The 24,354-nt window shown below is 45.1% G+C and overlaps 1 protein-coding gene across 1 annotated transcript in view; it reads left to right on the top strand.

Moving 5' to 3' along the window:
* Positions 1 to 24,354, top strand: part of TUT1 (terminal uridylyl transferase 1, U6 snRNA-specific) — a 411,795-nt gene that overhangs the window by 322,394 nt on the left and 65,047 nt on the right. Inside the window, exon 6 of the mRNA XM_044075371.1 lies at positions 14,248 to 14,352. Coding sequence (XP_043931306.1) covers positions 14,248 to 14,352 — 105 coding nt within the window. The remainder of the gene's footprint in view (positions 1 to 14,247; positions 14,353 to 24,354) is intronic.

The following is a 24,354-nucleotide window of genomic DNA, read 5'->3' as shown; positions in this document are numbered from 1 at the left end:
GAAAAGGACTGGGGACCTGAGACCCATTTTGTATCTCAGGCGATTGAACACCCATGTGCAAAAGTCCAAGTTCCGAATAGTCACGTTGCAATCTATTCTCCCATTGTTGGGAAAAGAAGTGTGGATGTGCTCCATCGACCTCAAGGATGCTTACTACCACATAAAGATGGATAGGGCATCCAGAAGTCACCTACGCTTCCGGCTGGGAGCCAGTCACTTTCAGTTTCGAGCCCTACCCTTTGGCCTCACCACTGCCCCCAGGGTCTTTACCAAATGCATGGCAGTGGTGACTGCTCACTTGAGACGTCAGGGATTCCAGGTGTTTCCATACCTGGACGACTGGCTCCTTACTGCCACCACCAGGCATCTGCTACTTCAAACCAGAGACGCTACTATCAACCTATGTCAACAGTTGGGCATCACCTTGAACTGGGAAAAATCTGCCTTGTTGCCCTCGCAGCGTGTCACCTTTATAGGTGCCAAATTAGACACCGTGCTCATGCGGGCATTTCTACCACAGGAAAGAATCAAGAGTCTTACAACAACAGATTTACGCCTTACTCCCTCTGAGGAGAGTGAAGGCAAGATTTGCCCTCCAATTGTTGGGGACGATGGCTGCTACGATTATGTTAGTTCCCCTGGCAAGGTTACATATGAAGCTCCTTCAGTGGCTACTCTTCGCCCAGTGGTCTCTTCAATGTCTTCACTTTCTCACCCTATTCTGCTCACAAACAGGTGCAGACTGGATCTCGGTTGGTGGCTTTACACCGACAACCTCAATGTGGGAAAACCCTTCGTTCATTTGCCTCCGGTTGCCACGGTGACCACGGATGCCTCCCAGATGGGGTGGGGGTGGGCATTATCTAGGCAGGACAGTCCAAGGCACGTGGCAAGAGCACGAGAGGCATCTGCATATCAATGTCCTGGAGTTGAGAGCAGTGCTACTAGCGTTGCAAGCACTTCAGAGCTTTCTTTCTCTCGAGACTATTGCAATCCACTCAGACAATATGTCGGTGGTATGGTATCTGAACAAACAGGGAGGAACCAAGTCGTATCCCCTTTGCAGAGAGGCCATGCGATTGTGGCAGTGGGCAGTGTCTTCCCAACATTTTCTGGTAGCAACGCACATTCCGGGGAAGTCCAGTGTGATCGCAGACAGGCTAAGCAGAGCTATTCTGATGCCTCACGAGTGGTCCCTGAACTGTCAAGTTGCGGAGCAGATTTTCTGCAGGTGGGGTCAGCCTTGCTGCGACCTTTTTGCCAGCCCCCTCAATGCCAAATGCAGCAGCTACTTCACCCTTATCCCCCCAAAAGGGGGAGTCACCCAGGGATGCTCTAGCCCACGATTGGCCCTCCGGTCTACTATATGCCTTCCCTCCGATTCCTTTGCTGTCAAAGGTTATTCAGAAAGCGCAATCCTTGGGAAGCAAAATTATTGTGATTGCTCCACACTGGCCTCGTCAAATTTGGTTCTCCTTTCTCCATCCCTATCTCATGGGTGCTCCTTGGATTCCGGACCCACAACCAGACTTACTGACTCACATGTCAGGGCAGCTCCATCCCTCTCTTTGGACCCTCTGGTTGACAGCTTGGCTACTCCACTTCCGTCATTAGTTGGGCTTCACCATTTTTCTCCGGATGTAGTTCATATCCTAAATTTCTCTCATAAGCCTTCGACCAGGGAGATTTATTATGGCAAATGGAAGAGATTTTCCATCTGGGCACATGACAAACAGATTGACCCTTACACATCTCCAATCTCATCAGTATTGGAGTTCCTTTCTATGCTTTTCAACCAGGGATCAGTTGCTGCAACCATTAAAGTCCAGTTGGCAGCGATTTCTATCTTTCATGTCGCAGATGAACCTAGTCTAATGGCACATAGACTCTGTAAGGCTTTCCTAAAAGGCACTTTGTTGCTTCGTCGTCCTGTCTCTGAACCCGATGTCCTTCAACGATAACATCTGCAGTCCTTACATAAGGGTTGTCCTGCCTCAGGCAGCCCTTCGGTCGGCCAGATTCCAAAGTCTGGGTCCGGCGTCTGCTGATGTCGCCCTTTCCCTGACGTCAGAGCGCCTGGGGTATAAAAGCGTCAGCCGACGCCATCTTCCTCAGTCTTTCTTGCCGCGTGGTGCCCGAAGCAGAAGCAGTTCGCAAGTGCCGGTCGGCCAGCTCCTGTAAAAAGACTTCAAAAGCTAAGTACCCCGTTGGGGACTTTCTTACCTCAGCCGATGTCAGATCAAACGCTTAAAGTTAATAATTGCTTAACTTGTGGGAAACAAATACCTCATAAGGATTTCCATTCTTACTGCCTCCCCTGCCTAGGCCCAGACCACGACGTCTCGGCCTGTACTGCCTGTGCCTCCTTCAATCGACGCACTCTTAGGCGTCGGTCGGAGTTTGCAGAGGAATTTTTTGGGGCTAGTTATTGTTATAATATGCCGTCGGAGACTCCGACTTCTCATTTAACCAAAAAACGGAAGGACAAGGACCGACACACGCGGACCGTGGTTTCGGCTGAAACCACGCCTAGGCCTACCTCGAGTGTCTCGGTCTCGGCTGAAACAGAGTCCTTGGTACTTCCGACCGTGGAAACCGCACAATCAACAACCTCGGCCCCAGAGGCCTCTTCTGAGTCGGTTATAGAATTTCCCTCAGAAACTGGTGTTCAGGAATCATCCGACACCATTCCCCTAGACAAAACTACGCCAGCACGTGGAGCAGCCAGGCCTCCTGCATCCATGTCCATAAAAGCATTTACTGGGGCTAAAGCTGCTAAACAGCCAAAATCTCTGCCTCCCAAGGCTATTCCTCAGGGATCCACTCCAGGTTCACAGATTTTAAGTTTGGCTGAGGACCTTATTTCCTTAATTAGGGGCTCTCAGCCGCATCCGGACAGGGGCTCTCAGCCTCCTCTAGACAAAAGGCCCAGGGTTGAGCCCTCTGATCCCCAGTCCTCTGATGAGGCCTCAGATGGCTCTGCTTTATCAGACTACCAGGAGGAGGTCTTTACGGCCTACAAGGATTCTGATGCAGAGGAATCTATTCCCTCGGCCTCCCCTCCTGAAGAGCTGTCCTTTGGGGAGACCCTTCACTCCATGAGAGAGCATTTCCAATGGCAGGGCCAGGAATTATCCGATTCCAGGAAGAGATTAAGGACCTTTTTGCATTTACCTCAGCATAGACCTTTGGCTATCTCTCCTGTTTTAAATGTCATTGATGATGTGTATTCTGAGTCTAGCATTACCCCTGACTCCCTTCCTCCAGCTCCTGTCAAACCCGACAGGTACTACAGGGTCCCGGACTCGCATAATTTCCTTTACAAGGCCCACTCTGCTGACCCAGAAGCTATTTCCCAGGGCCCTAAAGGGGTTGCAACTGCCACTACTAAAAATCCACTCCCCTCTGAAAGGGAGTCCAGGGCTTTAGAGAGGTGGGGTAAAAAAGTGTATACTTCTTCCACTCTTTCTATGAGGGCATTAAATTGTCAATTCCATATGATACAGTACCAAGAGTATTTGTTAGATGAATTGCATAAAAAACTGTCTTCACCTGAACCCCTAGATCGCAAGTCACTTCAGGATCTGGTACATAACTCGCAACAGGTCATCAACCATTTCTTGCAGTGTGGTTATGATGCATTGGAAGCTTCATGTAAGTCAGCAATGACAGGTGCAGTCATACGTAGGCATGCTTGGCTGAAGGAACAAACCCTGCCAGATCATGTTAAAGCAAAGCTGCTGGATGCACCACTGGAAAAGCAAAAGTTATTTGGCTCCACTGCTCAGGAGGAAATTTGAGGAAAAGGCTAAATCTGTACAAACAGTCAAAGATTTTCTCCAGGTCCAACCACCAAGATTCAGCAGAAATTGGCCTTCTAAGAATTGGTCCTTTCCAGACACAGAGAGATTTCAAAGAGGCAAGAACAGGCGTGCCAGAGGTAGAGGGCAAGCTAGAGGCTCCTACAGAGGACGTCAGTGGCAGCCTCTTAACCAGAGAGGTAGTGCAGGACCTACAACTGCTGCACAAGGACAGACTCAATGACTTCACCTTGACCCCGCCAACCAGGGCTCAATTGGAAGCACCTTTGGGCGGAAAGCTATCTTTATTCTCAAGAAATTGGCACAGTATTACAAGGGACAAATGGACACTGCAAATAATAGACAAAGGATACAGGTTCCATTTTCATACATTACCAAAAAGAAAAGGCTTGCCAAACCTGCCACCGAATCAAAGGGCAGAGGCTTTAAAACAAATTGCCAACCTATTGCAAATGAAAGCTATAGAAAAGGTTCCTCTCACAGAACAAGGCCAAGGATTTTGTTCCAGACTATTCCTTGTCCCAAGAAAAGAAAAACAATGGAGGCCTATTCTCGACTTGTCCGCACTGAATACTTATCTCATTGTGCCAAAATTCAAAATGCTGACCCTACAGCAACTCCTTCCCATGCTGGGCAAGGGGTCTTGGCTGGTAACTCTAGACCTCAAGGAGGCATACCTGCTTGTCCCTATCAGACAAAGTTGCAGAAGACACCTCAGATTTCTTGCAGGTTCAGAGCATTATCAATTCTCAGCATTGCCCTTTGGCTTATCTACTGTGCCCAGAATATTCACGAAATGCCTGGCATCAGTAATTGCACACTGCAGACTTCAGGGGATTCAAATATACCCATATCTGGACGACTGCCTTATACAAGCGGACAGCCAACAGACTTTGGTAAAACACTTGAATTATGCCATCCACCTACTTCAGGCCTTGGGATACACAGTCAACATTCACAAATCAAGACTTGTTCCATCCCAAAGAATAACTTTCCTGGGTGCGGAACTAGACACAACCACCCAAATGGCTTTTCTCACAGAAGAAAAACAGACAACTACCGGATTACTTCAAAAATCTGACAAAACAAACTCGGCTGACTGCAAGGAAAATCCTGCAGGCCCTGGGTTACATGGCATCGTGCATTCTTCTGATTCCACAAGCAAGGCTGCATATGAGGAAACTACAATGGTACCTAAGGAGTTTATGGTCTCAGCACAGTCACAGCCTAGAAGCTTTAATACCACTCATTCCATGCCTTCAAAAGGAATTTCTGTGGTGGGCTCAAGCAAGCCTGTCAAACAGGGGCCTGCCCTTCAGCAAACCAATAACCAGCCAAACCATTACATCGGACGCTTCAGACCATGGATGGGGAGCACACATGGAGGGCAGATGCATCCAAGGACTATGGTCACAGAAAGAATTGCGCATGCACATAAACCAAAAGGAAATGCTGGCAGTGATACATGCAATCGAGGCCTTCAAACACTTTCTGCATCAAGGCCACCTGCTAATAAGGACAGACAATACCACAGTTATGTGGTACATAAACAAGCAAGGAGGTACCCATTCCTACCCTCTTTGCAGGCTGGCAATGAATCTTTGGGAGCTTTCCTAAAACTCAATATAGAGCTGCAATCCCAGTTTGTGCCAGGAAAAGACAATATACTGGCGGACAGCCTAAGCAGAAATATCATGGATCCACACGAATGGATGCTGCACCCAGACATCTTCCTTCAGATAACACAATCATGGGGTAGGCCGGACATAGATCTTTTTGCCTCCCACCACAACCATCAGCTGAAGAAATTCTGCTCAAGGACATACCACCCACAAGCATGGAAAGTGGACGCCCTCTCTTTCAGCTGGAACACTCTAACAGTGTATGCATTTCCACCTCTTCCATTAATGACCAAGGTCTTACTGAAAATCAGGACAGAGCAGCCAAAAGTGATCCTGATAGCTCCGGACTGGCCAAGACAACACTGGTACCCACTGCTAAGGAGCATGTCACGCACGAAACCGTGGCCTCTACCACAATGGTCACATCTTCTGACACAGCACAATTACAAAACTCTGCACTCCAGCCTGAAAACCCTGCAGCTGACAGCCTGGAGAATGCCTTGACTCCTCACCAGGAAAAGCTATCCAAGAGAGTGAAGGATATCATCATGGAAGCTCGCAGGCCTTCCACAAGAAAGGCGTATTCAGCAAAATGGCAAAGATTCCGCACTTGGAGCACCGCAAAGGGCCTAGATGCGACAGTGATGAGCATGGCACATATCCTGGAATACTTGGCAGAAACGCTCCACTATGGCCTTTCTTACTCTTCCATAAAAATTCATGCTTCAGCAATTTCAGCAGAATACGATACTGATCCACCTGTCTTCTCTCATCCTCTCCTAAGGTAGTTTCTAAGAGGAATTAAAAACATCAATCCTCCAAGGAAACCACCAGTGCCTACATGGGACCTTAACTTCATGTTGGAAAAGTTAACTCTACCTCCCTTTGAACCAGCAGCATCTTCAGAACTACAGTTCCTGTCTTGGAAGACTGCCTTCCTTCTGGCCATAACCTCAGCAAGAAGAGTATCTGAATTGCAGGCCCTCATGGCAGTACAACCATTTCTTATTTTTCATCAGGACAGAGTCTCTTTGAGAACCAATCCTTCATTCATGCCAAAGGTGGTATCCAGGGTCTCATTGAACTAAAGCTATTTACCTGCCTACCTTCTTTCCAAATCCACAAAACAAGGGGGAGAAACTTCTGCATACCCTGGACATTCACAGACAGTTGCGCTACTACTTGGACAGAACTAAGACTTACAGAAAAACTGACCAGCTGTTTGTAGCATATGCTGCTGGTATACAAGGAAAAGCAATTTCCAAACAGACAATTTCAAAATGGATAGGAAATTGCATTCGATTCTGCTACTCTTTTCATGGCAAAACTGTGCCAGCTAACATTAGACCTCATTCCACCAGAGCCACAGCCACCTCCACAGCCTTCTTAAGAGGGGTGGCTACCAAGGACATTTTAGAAGCTGCTACATGGAGCTCCGTGCATACATTTTCCAAGCATTACAACTTACCCTTATATTCCAGATCCAGAGCAGGCTTTGCTACGGCAGTCCTGCAGGGCATTTTAGCTACACCATCCTTTTCTTAGATCCTACCACCCCCAGCTTGGCTATGGTATTCTACCCATATGTAAGGACTGCAGATGCATCCTTGAAGGACATAGTACAGTTTTGTACCTACCATAAATGTAGATGTCTGATAGGTATGCATCTGCAGTCAGGGTTACCCTCCCTCCTTCCCCTCTGTGGTATTTCTTTGGTATTTATCCCTCTTACAGCTAGCTGGGGTTATCTATTATGGTGTATTTGTTTTATATTACTGTGCATGTTTGGAATTTTTTGCATCTCTCCAAATTTAGCCTTCCTTAGAGGGCACCTGGCATCTGGGGCAAAAAAAACTGAGGAAGATGGCGTCGGCTGACGCTTTTATACCCCAGGCGCTCTGACGTCGGGGAAAGGGCAACATCAGCCGACGTCGGACCCAGACTTTGGAATCCGGCCGACCGACGGGCTGCCTGAGGCAGGACAACCCTTATGTAAGGACTGCAGATGCATACCTATCGGACATCTACATTTATGGTAGGTACAAAACTGTACTTTATGCCTTGAGACTTAAACTTCATTCTACAGGGTCTTACTTCACTCCCCTTTGAGCCTGCAGCCACTTGTGATTTAAAATTCTTAACTTGGAAGACTGTCTTTTTGGTAGCCATCACGTCAGCCAGATGTGTTTCGGAGCTTCAAGCTTTATCAATTAAACCACCTTATTTGATTTTTCATAAGGACAGGGTTTCTCTCAGGCCGAATCCTTCCTTTCTTCCCAAAGTAGCGTCAGTTAGTAACCTTAACCAATCCATTGAATTACCAGTGTTTTTTCCTCAGTTCTCGAACAAGGCAGAATTCAAATTTCATCAGTTGGATGTGCACAGACGATTACGATTTTATTTGCACAGAACGAAGGACCTCAGAAAATCTGATCAGTTGTTTCATTTTCGGAAAACAGAATGGGGTCTCCTGTTTCCAAAGTCACGTTGTCTAGGTGGATTTCCAGTTGTATTTCTTTCATTTATACTTCGGGGGGAAGAGATTTACCATACCGGGTGAAGGCTCACTCTGCCCGGTCTGTATCTGCGTCTACAGCTTTTCAGGCCAGATTGTCTATGGATGATGTTTGTGCTGCTGCTACTTGGGCATCTCCTCACACCTTTGTTACTCATTACAAGTTAGATATGGTATCCAGAGGCAGGTCTTCCTTTGGTTCCACAGTGCTCAGTAGTATTTTCCACTGAGCCTCCCAGGATTTAGGTGCTGGGGACGCTGTCCCACGGGTAAGAATGTAGGCGAGATTGGACTACATAACATCAAGAAGTTATGTACTCACCATAATGTTCGATGTATGTAGTCCATCTCACCTCACATTCTTACTTACCCCCTCCACCTTCCCCCATCCTGGAGGATCTAGAGGTTAGGCCGGGTTTCAGAGTTCCCTTCATTCTTGGTTTGTTCTTCCTTCCTTAGGTGGTATTATGCATGGAGAGTGAGTGCTGGTGCTTGCAGCAAACTAGATCTGGGGATAGAGAGCAGTGCAGCATGGGATACCATTGTAACCTAAGCAATTGAAAGACTTTGAGCTAAAGTATGGCCAAGTCGGAGCCGAACCCACGGGTAAGAATGTGAGGCGAGATGGGCTACATACATCGAACGTTATAGTGAGTACATAACTTCTTGTTTTCAGAGACCAGGCTGTCTGTTGTTGTGGGCCACGCACAAACCATGTTTCTCAAAAGGGTATTAGAGACTGTCTTTCTGTGGAGCAAGGGTAGGAGATTTGCTCTTAACTCATCTCTATTCCAGAAAGAATTGGAGGCCTGTCCTGGTTCTTGATGACTTGAACTCATCCAGTGTTTCACATTCCAATTGTTGATTCTGCTTGATGTCATGCCCCATCTGACACAAGAGTGACTTGATGGTGTTTCTGGACATGATGGATGCCTTTTAATGTGTCTTGTCTGAGGTCTGCACAAGTTTCCTTCTGATGAGTATTAGCTTAAGTACAGAGTGTTGCTATTTTGTTTGCCTTCTGATCCATTAATTTTCACCAGGACACTTGCCATGGTGGCAAAAGTCCTACAAAAGAAGGATCCCTATTTATTTCCTTACTTTAACTGAATTCTGAAGATTCTGTTAATTTTAAAGCCCAACTCTGGGACCCTCACTTTAGTAGATCAGAGCTGGATGCTATACAGTGTTTTTGCACATAGAGTGGGTGTGAGAGTTCATAGCTCTGATGTCCTGGGTAAGGATACATCTGAGGGTCTAGGCATAATTCCCCTTGTATCCCCTGGGCTCCAGGGCAGACCTGATCTTTTTGTTTCTGTTTGCATGCCCGAGGATGGTGGTGTTGCACTGTATGGAGAGGTGTCAGTAGTTGCAGAGTTACCACTTGCTTACAGATCTTTTTCTAATTTTTTTCTTCCTTCTCCCTGGACCTTGCCTGATGACTCCTCTACCTTCTCTGGTTTGGCCCATTCATTCTGGGAGAGCAGAAGCCCCAAGTATTCCTGGGCTAAGTGAGAACGCTATGGCCCATTCATTTTTGCCTGGAGCCCCCTGAGGCAGTGGGTAACTGGCCAACGTGATCATCCTGGGAGGTGCCTTAACCTCCTCCCATGAAAGCAATCTCCCCAAAGTGGTTCCTGCAACCTGCAGTTGCTGTGTCTCAACTGTCTCAGAACTGCGTTAGGTGAACACGTCATACTCCCACTAAGTCTTAAGTATCAACTGTGTAGCAAACCATAGCTGCCTTCCTTTGTCAGGATGGGTGAACTGGCAGTGGCTGCTCAGTCCTGCCACCTCCACCCCCGCCAGCATCTAGAGGGCTTTATCCTTGTTCACCTCGGAGCTACCTTCGAAAGTATGTTATCTTTATGCATTTATAGGGTTTACTGGTGAAGGGTCCAGCACAATAGAATATGCCTTTTTTCAGCCTGTCACTTGTGGCTGACATTGGTACCATGCTAATAGCAAGCTTTTACAACTCAGTGACACTGTCAGCATTGCTAGTATTGGAGGGCACACATGCATCCCCCACAGCTGAAATACCAGTGGAGGGCAAGTTGAACATTGGCATCCTCTGTGTTTAATGCTTGATGCCCTGTCCATGTTAACTCCACCCAAGTTGCACAGGAGTCACCACCAAATGACCTCATTGAGCTGCACTGCCTCTGAAACACGTGCACCTACATAGAAATGTAAGTGTCAGTTGCTACCTTGACTCCAGGACATTCCATGACCTGATTGTCACCCTTTGCATCAGTCAGTGGATGTGCAGGTCACTGAGCCAGGCACTGACTGTCAGTAATAACATCATGTCAGACATGTTTAGTGTGATGAGTGGTCTGTGTGAAAAAGTGTGGGGCTGCAGGGCATCATGCAAATTATATAGCGACCTGGAGCAGACACAGCTACAAAATCAATAGTGTCTTTGTTGGCATCCATGGATAAGTTCATGAGGGTACTGGTGAATGACAGCTATGGATATGCTAGTGCTGTATGTGCTGTGCATAGTCACAAGCCAAGCTGGTGTAGGTGGCACACCCTGTTAAAGATTATATCACTGCCAGCTTTCAACTTGAATATTCCCATGGTCATTGCTGATGTCCTCATGTACCACAGAGGTACTCCAACAAGCCAGTCACTCTAGGTCCTGCAGTTACATGGCATCCCACTCCCATGGTTACTTCTTAAGTGCAGTTCCTATCCATGGCTATTCACAGGCCATGGGCATTGTCTACTGCCTACTCATGTGAGGGAATTGCAACAAGGTTCCTGTACATGCTTTCAAAGTGTTGCGTCATCCATCAGAAGGAATATCTCCAGTCTTTTTTTTTAGATTCCAAACACCTTTGTTGAATTGTCACTTGTGACATAGGCAAATTTACATTCATATAAAAGTAATCTAACTATATTAACATGACAAGCATTATACTTCACATATATTGCTGTATATAGTATAACCTAAGCAGTATTACGTAAATTATTCAATTCCTGCCCCCCCCTTTTTTATATATATATATATATAAACAGTTTTAATACCATTGGGCCACATGGCACAGCTGGCCAACATTCGCTACATGGGAGCTCCATCTAGACAGCAGACGATGTGATCTCTAGCCACATATACCTCTCATAACTTCCTCCTGTGGTAGAAGTGCAGTCATCTGTCACTGTGACCCCCTCCCCCACCTGTGCATATGATGACTATATCCTTTCCAGATTCTAACCTGTGTGGGTTTGGTGTTGCTTGATGCACAGAATGGACAGTCATGCACTGCATTGCATGGCTGTGGTTTATTGATATATGCATCAGTTTTATTCTGTGTTGTCTGCGTCACATCCTGTAATTGTGAACCAAATGCTTCTGCTTTGCTAGTGCCAGTGTATATTACACCTTTGTCTGCTTCACATGGGGTACCCTGCAGGAGGTTCCAACAGAAGATCTTCACCTGACTCCTTTTGTGCCACTGTCACAGGTCTGTCTGGCAGTATTGCATTACCTCCTTGTTATAACTGCTTTCATAGTACCATATTGTCAACATAGTGCAGACAGCTAATATCAAATTCATATTTCCAGTGCACATTGTAGTGTACCACCAGATATATCCAAGCTGTGGAAATAAGCCTTTGTTAGTCTGAATACATTCAATAATGTTATTTTATATAACAATGTATTAATACACTCACCTTCCATGCAGAGTCCACAGCCATGCCTCGAGTGGACACCATTATGAGTGGCCTCCTGCCTATGTCCATGGGAGTAGCATATTGTGGACTCTGTGGCTGGCAATGTGTGCCCATACCAACTAGGTCACCCTGAAAAAGTCACCCAACATGAAGCACCTGGTGTAGGTGTCACATGTGCTAGATGTAGGAATCATGAGAACTGCCAGGCTAGCCCACAGCCACATTGTATATAATACACTGTACACTGCACACCTCTTTGATAGAAGAAGAAAAACCTTCGTGTTGATGTGGTGGGCATCATGTGGAGATGATGCACCTTGGTAGCACTGTGTAGTACATTTAATGATCCCCAGGACTGCATGGAAATGGGCTGTATGGTAGAATGCCTACATAGCTGTGACTCATCTGTTGTCTCTGGATACCAAGTATGCTCCTCCACTTGCTATTCTATCATGTCAAGGACCTGGTGTAGGATTTGACAGGTTAGTGCTGTGAAACCAGCAATGTGTCCCCTGTTGGACACTGAAGATTTCCTGTAGCAAGGATAGTTTAATGGTATACAGAATTCATATCTACTTAACTAGGCAGCCCTTGCATCCCTTTGATTCCTGGACAAGGCAACACTTATTTGCTAACTTTCATATAGTGTCTGTAGTCCATCTGGAAGTGGTCAACAATGTCCAGGATGCGGAGGTGATAATATATTAGCTGTTGGTGGACCTGTCGGCATGTAATATTGTGGACACATGCTCTGAAGGCAGCCACTAAAGCATGTTTCTCTGCTAATGCTGATACTTCTAGCCTCATAATGTGAATGAAGTTTCTGTACAAGGGAAAATCCTGGCATTCGGAATAAATGAGCACTGCAACTCATTGATTTTTGTTGCTGAATCACACTGCCATGTTTGGTTTCATCATTTGCATATGCAGTGGCTCTCATTAATATGTTGGCATGTATTTGCATGCCATTATGCATTCATTTTCATACAAGGCATATTGCACTATTCCTCTGGTAGAGAGAGAGAGAGAGAGAGAGATCATGCTAAGTGCATCTCTGAATAAACTCCTATGTTCATCATTCTCACTGCTGCAGTAGTCTATGGGTTGTATCCTGCCAAGGTTACAGCAGTTGGTCATGTTCCAAAAGCTTTCATCTCCATCCACCCTGCCACTCTGAATGTTTATTGGCTAAGCCCTTTTTGCAGAGAGCTATATATACAGCCACAGTGTCTAAAAATGTTTAGAAATTTCTTGGCGCCTTGTGCAGATACAGCTGTGAGGCTTGTCAGAAACAGCAGTTAGCCAGATGCTTCTTGTCAAACAAACAAAACTTCTTTGTTCTCAATCTCTTATTGTCTACTTAGGTGATCTCTGCTTGACTTACAAAGCCATGTCTGACCCAGCCCTACTTGAAATGCTACACCTAAAGAAATCCCCGTCCCTCCACGCCACACGCTCCAGAGATTACAACGTCATTGCCACAATTAACGGAACATGCTGGAGGGACAGGTTCATCTCCCAAAGGCTGCCCATACTCTGGAATAAGCTTCCCATTCATGTCAAGCAGAGCACCTCGCTGGCCCTCTTCAAGAGAAATCTTGAGGAGTGGATGAATAACAGAAAGTTCACCCCCAGGGATCATTCCAGTGGCCATACTGGATAGGGGCACTGTGAAGTAACATCGGGTGGCATGCTGCCTGGGCAATTTTTTGGGGCTAGGCTTGTAAAGGCTCCAGGGCCATTAACCTAGTACACACCTGTGAACCTATAAGTACAATCCCTTGTCTTCAGCACAGGCTCTGTCAGTCCCTCAAACATTGCTGACTGTATAGTGGCTATTACTGGTTCCCCAGGCCCACTTACTGATTTCCTCAAATCCCTCGGATTTAGGCTTGCAGGCCACTGTAGACTAAGGGTCAGACAAGTATTCTTTGGCTGTTCCAGTGTCTTGTGTGCATGGAGAGTCCTCCATTTTAGGTATAGGAGACACTGCCGGAGGGTCTTCCTGGTGTGGCTGGGGAAAGAAAACCCTTGCTCGGGATGATATGCCTTCCCTTTTTCAGTCTTCCTCTAGGGATGTTCCTAGAAAAAAGAAACCGAAAGTTAATCATTCTGATAACAGAAAGATGGTTTCTGTATTGTAAAAGTGATGTTCTTACCTTAACCAGGAATTTTTTGCAGACTGTCTACTGGGTGCCAGGTGCCGCCTCCTATTCTTTATTCCTCCACTCCAAATGATGAGTATGTTTTTTTCAGATGAGTCTGTTGTGGACAGGGTTATGTCACCTGAGGGTTCCACAACCCAGACTATGACTCTTTAGACAGTGAGCCTAAAACAGTACAAATGGAGGCTTCCTCCTTTTCTGAGACTGTCTCTAGATGGAAGGAGGTATTTTATTGGGAACAGATGGATGTTCCTCTTGAACTGGCTGACTACCATGATTTATTAGAACAAGAAGCCTCACATACTGCACCTATTCCTTCCATTCTGCTAGCCTTTGAGGATGCTTTCAATGCTTCCTGCAACGCTCCTGATTGTCAGCTGTGTGTACCTAAAAAGGCAGGTAAACTGTTTAAATCTTTCATCTCTTTTCTCATCTTAAAGCAGACCCAGCAGTTATTTCTCCTATGACGTTTACTGTGAACAAGTTCCTTATCACCCCTAATCCAATTCCTGAGGATAAAGAATGTAAGCTGCTGGAAAGACTGAGTAAGAGATTTTCTTCCTCTACTTTAGCCTTTAGCATTCTTAATTAACAGAGCTACATCATGTGAGAAATTATGCTGAAATGTGCCAGTAGTCTGAGTTTTCTGCCTCTTGAAGGAGGGCCTTACTTGAATTAAGTTGTTTTCAACTTGTTTGAAATGTCTAAACATACCTTAAGTGTGTGGTTTTGCTGATACTGTTTTCAGGACTTTTGCTTCAGCTACAGTCTTGAAAAGATTTGTTTGGGTACGTAATTAAAAGTTTTCCCATGATGTTATGTCAGAAATTTTTATTTCCCCCAGGTAGGGAGGTTTTATTTGGACCTTGTCATACAAGTCCAAAAAACATATGATGAGGGGTAAATTGCATTATAATGCAGAGTGTTTCTAGGATTTTTCATTCCCTGAGTTATTTTCTTCCAGATCCTCTATTCTCTTTAAAAGACAATACAAATTAGCAAAGCCTTCTAACATACAAGTACCCAAGAAGAGTTGGCAGGAGGGGAAAAATAATCCCAAATTGAAGGAACTTTTTCCAAAACAGGATCAGATGTCACCCTCAGAGTAACTGTGCCAGAAACCCAGTTACCTTTCTTCCCTTCCAACCTCTGTATTTCTTCCTCTTTCACAGAATGTGACCCTCAGTGTTCCCTTTTGACAACAGATTGTCTCAGACAAATGAGTTTTGAATGTGATTCAAGAGGATTACAGTTGGCATTAGATAGAAAAGCACCCTCTTTTCAGGGGGATCCCCCCATCCTCCCACTCAAATAGTTGCACCCCTAGTGCTTCAGTACATGTTAGAGGCAGGAGTCATAGAGCATCTTCCTGCAGATCAGATATTCAAAATGTTGATTACCCCCTTGGTAGGGAGGTGATTCCAGAGGTTTACAGTTGGCAGTAGATAGAAAAGCACCCTCTTTTCAGGGGGATCCCCCCTCCACCTTCACAATTGAATAGTTGTTTCAGCCAGTGCTTCAATACAGGTTAGAGGCAGGAGTCGTAGAGCATGTTCTACTGGCCATAGTCAAAAGGCTTTTACACCAGAATGTTGCTGGTTTCAAAGGAGCAGCACTCTTGAAGACCTGATGTCCTTCATGGATGCATCTGCAGTCATAACAACTGGGTTGTCCTGTCGTCAGGCAGCCCTTCAGTCGGCCGGATTCCAAAGTCCGGGTCCGGCTTCGGCTGATGTCGCACTTCACCCGACGTCATCTCTGTTGGTCTTCGGGTATAAAGGCATCAGCCGACGCCATTTTCCTCAGTCTTTCTTGCCGCGTGGCGCCCGAAGCAGAAGCTGTTCGCAAGTGCCGGTCGGTCGGATCCAGAGATTACTTCTACCGAATACTACTTCGAAGACTTCTAAAGCTAAATACCCCGTTGGGGACTCTTTCTTGCCTCAGCCGATGTCAGAAAAAGTTAATAATTGTTTAACCTGTGGGAAACAAATACCTCATAAAGATTTCCACTCTTATTGTCTGCCTTGTTTAGGCCCAGCCCACGACGTAGCAGCCTGTTCGCCTGTGCTTCTTTCAACCGAACGCTTAGGCGTCGGTCGGAATTTGCTGAACAGTTTTCGGTTCTGATTTTGCGTACATTATGCCGTCGGATCCTCCGACTACCCAATCTGCCAAAAAACGCAAAGATAAAGACCGACACTCGCGGTCCGCGGTTTCGGCCGAAACCATGGTTAAGCAAACCGCGAGTGTCTCGGTTTCGGCCGAAACCGAGAAAACTGATCAAAATACAGCTGAATCTATCTCTACAACTGAGGCCCCTGCTACCATTCCTGAATCGGCCTCTGAAATTTTACCCACTACGGTGGTTGCCACTGACTTATCAGACACCATTCCCTTGGATGTCTCTACCCCAGCACGTGGTGCTGCTAGGCCTCCAGCAGCCATGTCCATTAAGGCCTCCGCCAGGGCTAAAGCAGCCAAGACTACTAAATCAGTGCCTGTTAAACCCCCTACAACCAGGCCCTCCTCTAGTTCTCAAATGCTTACTCTGGCAGAAGATTTAATTTCATTAATTAGAGGATCTCAATCTCACCCAGACAGGGCCTCTCAGCCCCCAGAGAAGAGACCTAGGGCAGAGCCCCCTGAGCCAGTGTCATCTGATGACTCTGCCGATGAATCAGACATAACTGACCAGCCAGAAGCTCCTTTCTCCAATTTTGAAGACTCTGATGCTGAAGAATCCATTCCAGCTGCTTCCCCACCAGAAGAATTTTCCTTTGGGGAAACCTTACATGCCATGCGAGAGCAGTTCCAATGGCAGCAACAGGATTTTTCAGACTCCAGAAAAAGACTTAGGACCTTTCTGCACCTTCCACAGCACAGGCCCTTAGCTATACCTCCTGTTCTCTCTGTGGTGGATGATGCTTTCAATGATGTCTGCTCCGCACCAGATTCTTTACCTCCAGCCCCTGCCAAACCAGACAGATTTTACAGGGTGCCAGACACTCATCACCACCTTTACAAGGCCCCACTTGCAGACCCGAAACTATATCCCAGGGTCCCAAGGCAGTAGCAGCGACCATAGCTAAAACCCTATTCCTTCTGAAAGGGAAGCAAGGTCATTAGACAGATGGGGCAAAAGGTCTACACTTCAGCTACTCTCTCAGCTAGAGCTTTAAACTGTCAGTTTCACATGATACAATACCAAGAGTTTATGCTTGATCAGTTAACTAAAAAGCTAACCACTGATGAATCTCTTGATAAGAAATATGTATTAGAAATGGTAAATAACATACAACAGGTTAGTAACCATTCCTTAAAATGTGGCTATGATGCACTGGAGGCTTCATTTAGATCAGCCATGACTGGCACAGTGATAAGAAGGCATGCATGGCTAAAGGAGCAAGCTTTACCGGATCATGTTAAAGCAAAGTTACTAGATGCTCCTATGGATAAGACAAGTTTGTTTGGTACACCTGCCCAGCAGGTTATGAAGAAAATGGAAGAAAAGGCAAAATCTGTTCAAACGGTTAAAGATTTCTTGCAGGTTCAACCCCCAAGGTTTAGCAGGAACTGGCCTGCCAAAAATTGGTCCTTTCCTGACTCCACAAGATCTCAAAGGGGCAGGAACAGACGTTCCAGAGGAAGAAACCAATCCAGAGGAGGTGCCTACAGAGGACGACAGTGGCAAGGTAACAACAGAGGCACAGACACAACCACTGCCACTACATCAACACAACCACAGTGACTTAATCCTAATTCCGCCTACCAGGGAACAAATAGCAGCTCCTCTAGGCGGAAAGTTAACCTTATTCTCAAAGAACTGGCACTATATAACAAAAGACAAGTGGATTTTACAAACCATAGATCAAGGATACCGGTTCCACTTCCACACTTTACCAATCAAAAGAGGAATGCCAAATCTACCTCCAAATCAAAAAACAGAGGCTCTACAACAGATAATGCAGTTAGCAAACATGAGAGCTGTGGAAAGAGTGCCAACAGCAGAGCAAGGAAAGGGATTCTACTCCAGTCTATTCCTAGTTCCAAGAAAGGAAAAAAGTTGGAGACCAATTCTCGACCTGTCCGCCTTAAATACATACATCATTGTCCCAAAATTCAGAATGCTGACCCTACAGCAACTTCTTCCCATGCTGGGCAAGGAGTGTTGGCTGGTAACTCTAGATCTCAAGGAGGCATACCTGCACGTCCCCATTCGACCAATCTGCAGAAGATACCTCAGATTTCTTGCAGGATCAGAGCACTATCAATTCTCAGCATTGCCCTTTGGCTTATCTACTGCGCCCAGAGTATTCACAAAATACCTGGCATCAGTAATCGCCCATTGCAGACTACAGGGAATTCAAATTTACCCATACCTGGACGACTGCCTGCTACAAGGGGACAACAAAAGCAAGCTGACAACAGATTTACAAAGGGTCATTTACTTGCTATAAGCACTGGGATACACAGTCAATCTACAAAAGTCAAGGCTGATACCATCCCAAACAAGGACATTCTTGGGCGCGGAATTGGACACAGTAAAACAAATGGCATTCCTAACTGCAGAAAAACAAAAAGAGCTCCCTCTTTACTTCTTGGCACTAACAAAGCTGAACAAGTTAACAGCAAGAAAAGTACTGCAGGCCTTGGGCTTCATGGCATCATGCATAATCTTGGTCCCACTTGCCAGACTACATATGAGAAAACTACAGTGGTACCTAAAGAATTTATGGTCCCAACACAGACACAGCCTAGAAACAGAAATCCCACTAATTCCATGCTTAAAACAGGAGTTCCTATGGTGGGCTCAGGCATGCCAGACAAACCCAGGCCTACCCTTTCGCAGATGTCAAGCAAGCCAGACCATCACAGCAGACGCTTCAGACCTAGGATGGGGGGCCCACATGCTGGACAAATGCGTGCAAGGATTGTGGACACAGGATCAACTTCACCTGCACATCAACCTAAAAGAAATGCTGGCAGTAAAACTGGCAATCCAAAGGTTCAGACCATTTCTCAAAGAGGGCCAGTTGATGATAAGGACAGACAACACCACAGTCATGTGGTACATCAACAAGCAGGGAGGCACTCATTCATACCCCCTATGCAGAATGACTTTGGAACTGTGGAACCTGGCACTCAGCTACAACATCCAGTTACAGGCAATATTTGTACCGGGAAAAGAAAATACCCTAGCAGACATATTAAGCAGAACCACATCGGATGCCCACGAATGGAAACTGCACCCGGACATCTTCAAGACCATCTCAAAGAAATGGGGAATGCCTCAGATAGATCTATTCGCTTCACCTCTCAATCACCAGCTCAAAAAATTCTGCACAAGGACATTCCACCCACTGGCATGGAAAGTGGATTCGCTCTCCTTCAGGTGGAAAGGCCTGACAGCATATGCATTCCCACCTCTTCCCTTGATACACAAAGTATTACTAAAAATCAAGGAAGAACGTCCAAGGATAATCCTGATAGCTCCAAACTGGCCAAGACAACACTGGTACCCACTGCTGAGGAGCATGTCTCAGAACAATATGTGGCCAATACCCCTGATGCCTTTGATGTTAACTCAGAACAACTACAGCATCATACATCCAAACCTAAAAACGTTGCAACTGACTGCATGGTACATCACATAGCAACAGCTAACCCAGAACTTTCCCAAAGAGTTAAAGACATTCTTCTTGAAGCACGCAGACCTTCAACAAGAAGGAACTATGCTGGAAAATGGAAAAGGTTTGTCATTTGGAGTACAGAAAGAGGAAAAGATGTGTCAAACATAGATATGCCTAACATTCTGGAGTATCTGGCCGAACTTCTTCAGTCAGGCCTGTCCTACTCCTCCATCAAGATACATGCATCAGCTATTTCAGCAGAATACAGCTTTGATCCACCTGTTTTTTCGCACCCTTTGCTCAGGCAGTTCCTCAGAGGAATCAAGAATGTAAAACCTCCAAGGAAACCACCTTTACCAGCTTGGGACTTAAACTTTGTGCTAGAAAAGTAGACACTATCACCATTTGAACCAGCAGCAACAGCAGACCTACAACACCTGTCATGGAAGACTGCTTTCCTACTGGCAATTACTTCAGCAAGGAGGGTTTCAGAACTACAGGCCTTAATGGCAGTGCAACCCTTCCTAATCTTCCACCAAGATAGAGTGTCCATGAGGACTAATCCTACATTTATGCCTAAGGTGGTATCCAGAGTGTCTTTGAACCAGGCAATCCACCTACCTACCTTCTTTCCCAACCCACAAAACAGAGGGGAAAGAATACTGCATACCTTGGATGTACATAGACAGCTACGCTACTACTTGGACAGAACAAAAAATAGCAGAAAGACTGACCAACTTTTTGTAGCCTATGCAACAGGAAGGGAAGGAAAAGCTATTTCCAAACAGACAATCTCCAAATGGATAGGAAATTGCATACGATTCTGTTACTCCTTCCATGGAAAACCAGTTCCACACAACATAAGACCTCATTCTACAAGGGCAACAGCCACTACCACAGCCTTCTTACGTGGAGTGGCAACCAAAGACATTATTGAGGCGCTACTTGGACCTCCGTGCATACATTTGCCAAGCATTATAATTTACCTCTATATTCCAGATCCCGAGCAGGGTTTGCCACTGCTGTACTGCAAGGGATCCTAAACACACCATAATCTAGTTTTATCCTCCTCCCCTAGTTGGCTATGGTATTCTACCCAGTTGTTATGACTGCAGATGCATCCATGAAGGACATAGTACAGTTTTGTACCTACCATAAATGTAGATGTCCGAACTGGATAGCATCTGCAGTCAGGATTACCCTCCCTCCTTCCCCTCTGTGGTACTCCTAGGGTATTTTACCCTCCTAATAGCTAGCTGGTGGGGGGGAGTCTTTTATGGTGTATTTGTTTGTGTTTACCTCTATGTCTTTGGAAACATTGGCATCTATCCAAATTTTAGCCTCCCAAGAGGGCTACTGGCATCTGGGGCAAGAAATACTGAGGAAAATGGCGTCGGCTGATGCCTTTATACCCGAAGACCAACAGAGATGACGTCGGGTGAAGTGCGACATCAGCCGAAGCCGGACCCGGACTTTGGAATCCGGCCGACTGAAGGGCTGCCTGACGACAGGACAACCCAGTTGTTATGACTGCAGATGCTATCCAGTTCGGACATCTACATTTATGGTAGGTACAAAACTGTACTTTTTGGATCCATCTTTTTTAAGAGTCCAAAATTCATGATGTTGACCTTTCAAACACTGCTCGTTCTTTTTCCAAATTAGAGAGTTATGGTAACATTAGACCTCAAAGATGCTTACCATAACACTCCAGTGGCAATAAAGTTCAAGAAACTTCTAAGAATGTGTGTGTCTGGGTCACATTATCAATTCTTTGTATTACCTGTTGAGCTGTCCACTGAAGCGAGTGTTTACAAGGTGTCTGTCTTCAGTGGTGGACCACTGCAGAATGCAGGGTGTCTGCATTTTTCCTTATTTAGGAAACCTGCTTATTTGTGTTGAGTATTTTCGTAATTGTTAGGAGTCCTTAGCAAAGGTGTCTTTTCTCTTAAACCATTTGTGATTCTAGCTAAGTGTGCAAATCATGCAGGACTGTGTTTCTGGGTTGCCTGATCTAGCCTGTGTTGAAAAAGGGATTTCCTTCCTTAAGAGAAGTTGGATTTGTGTCTGGAAGTCTTCCTGAACTTTTCTCACCAGTTTCAAGCTACTAACAATTTCTCAGGATAGTAGACCTCACCGCTTCTCTGATTGCTATGATTCCTTTTGTCAGGCTACATATGAAAAAGATTCAGTGGTACCTCAAAAACAAGGACCCAACATTCTCATCCCCTGGAGTTTCAAATTTCAATGTTAGACTTTATCAAGTCAGAACTAAATAGATGGAGGATCACATGGCTTGCATTCCAGTATCCTTTTTTCTCCACTTACCCCAGCACAATCTTTGACTGATTCCTCAGACTTTGCTTGGGGGACAGTCTCAAAGGGGGTAAAAGTTCAAGGACTGTAGGACAGTTCAGACAGAACAAATCAGAATCAAATACATTTTGGCAGTGATTCAGGCCATAGATTCTGTACATAATTTTTAGGACCCAGGTCCTCTCCATTTCATTACAGACAGCACCATAGTTATGCGGTACATTAACAGAAGGATACCAGGTCATACCCTTTGTGCCAACTGGAAGTGACAGTTTGAGAGTTCTCTTCAGCATTTTTTTAGCGTTCCAGGCATATTGCATACTATTAGCTTGTCTGCTACTATGTTTCATTCAATGAAGAGGTCTTCTAGGAATTGATTTAAATGTGGGAAACATGACAAGTAGATCTGTTTACCTCCTTTCAAAACAAACAACTAAATAGATTCTATTACAGGACTCCTTGCATGCAAGCTTGGAGAACAGATGCACTTTCATTCCCCTGGTTGAGAATATTCCTGTATGCATTTCTTCTTTTCTAATGATTACCAGGATAATTCTGAAGTTTCAGGAAGACTCCAAAGGTCATTCTGGTGCTTCCCTTTTTTGTCCAGGCAAAAGTGGTTCTCCCTTGTTATGGACCTGGCCAGGGGACAATTATCACAAGCTTCCTCACAGACTGGATCTATTCACAAAAGATAAGGGGACCGCAGCATCAAACAACTTCACCTGTCTGCTTGGATGATTCAGTATGGATACCTTTTGGACACATCTTTCATGAGGACATGCAGCAGTTGCCAAAAGAAGCAAGAGAGCCTGTTACAAGAAAATAATATATTGGGAAATGGAAGAAATTTTCTAGTTGGTGCCTAGTCGATGACTGGAGACCCATCAGGGATTTTGTACCACTGGTGCTCGAATATTTGTGAGAGTTACTATCTTCTGGCCTATGTTATTTCTGTATAAAGGTTCATCATGCTGTCATTCCAGCACATCTGTCCTTGGGTCCCCCCTCTTTCTCATTTCTGTTTAAAGTCAAAACACTTTCTAAAAGGAGTTTTACACCTGAGACCTCCTTGTAGGCTAAGTTCCTCCTGTTCCTTGAGTCTCAATTTTATGATGGAAAAACTAACCATGGCACCCTTTGAACCTGCCTGTCAGACTAATTCAAGGTGCATCCCTTGGAAAATTGCTCTGACATCTGCAAGAAGAATATCTGAGTTACAAGCTGTCGTGGTGAGAGGACCCTTTTTTTTTCCTCCATAAAGATGTGGTCACTTTGTGCACAAAATCTTCTTTCATGCACAAGATTGTTTCATAGTTTACTTTGAATCAGACCATCAGTCTCTGTTTTTTCTTCAGATCCTAAACATAAAGGAGAGAAGATTCTATGCATTCTGAATGTGCATAGGCAACTCATGTACAGTCTTGACAGAGCGGAGTCTTTCAGGGAACGCGAACTAGCTATTTATTTCTTATTGTAAGACTAAGCAAGGTCAGCCTGTGTTTTGACAGACTATTTCCAAGTGGTTTGTTACTCCCACCATGGAGAATCCATCAAGACAGTGCTAAGATACATTCCACTAGAGGTTTGGCTGTGGCTTCTACGAAGGCAGACTGAAAAGGGATGGAGTCTAGAAGTATTAAAGAGGTAGCAAATTGGTCCTCTATCCATACGTTTTACAAAGCACTGCAAACGGATTCCTTTTCCAGGTCAAGAACAGACTTTGATAGGACCATTCTCCACTTGCTCCTGGATGCTTATTCTTTCTCTTCCCAGGCTGACTAAGCTATGTCACTCGTCTAGTCAGGATACAATAGACAAGACTTTGTGGGTTCTGTTCATGCAGCTTTGTTATGTACAAACACATCAGAATTGAGGCTTAATAAGTTTAACTTAGGTAAACTTATAAACAAACTAGCTTTTACACTCATACATGCTCACTCTGTGGCTGTACTCACAAAATGGCACTGAACCTAGCATGTGCTGACTGTTTATATGCACGTTCAGTCCTTGAAATGTTTCTTAAAGATACAGCACAAGTACAGTATTCTACATCCTCCCTGTTTGAGAAATAAATCATGCAGTGTTGATGGCAGTGATATGCAATCAATATAAATAATTCTTTGTCATGCAATTATACAGAACTAAATACATACACAGTTATGTCCTGATTGCTGTGCATTTCACACTAGGTGTGGAAATACGACCAAATCGTGTGACATAAAATTTAGAAACAGATTTAGCAACTGGGATTGTTTCTGCTGAATGTTCAACTTTTGGGACATCAGGAATATCATCAGGACTGGAAGTGGAAGTTAAGAAACATTCTGCAACGAGAACATCATCTGGGTTGCTCTGAGATCTAGAGTCTGTATCACAGGAACAATGCTGCAATATCAATTCTGATACAGGAAAAAGATGCCTGCAATTTCTCTTGTACTCCACATCCTCAAATTCTATGAAGTACGATCTCGGCTTGGTACATGTACCTGTTACTTGACCAATCTGGTCAAAACCTTTCGACATTTGTATCCTCACTGTCTCTCCTCCTTAAAAATGAACAAAGAAATCTGTTCGATTTATCATAGCTGGACTTCTGGA

The sequence above is a fragment of the Protopterus annectens genome, chromosome 6.part1, assembly GCF_019279795.1.
Source record: "Protopterus annectens isolate FY-2018-M chromosome 6.part1, PAN1.0, whole genome shotgun sequence".
Lineage (NCBI taxonomy): Eukaryota > Metazoa > Chordata > Ceratodontiformes > Protopteridae > Protopterus > Protopterus annectens.
This window is presented reverse-complemented; position numbering and strand designations above follow the sequence as displayed.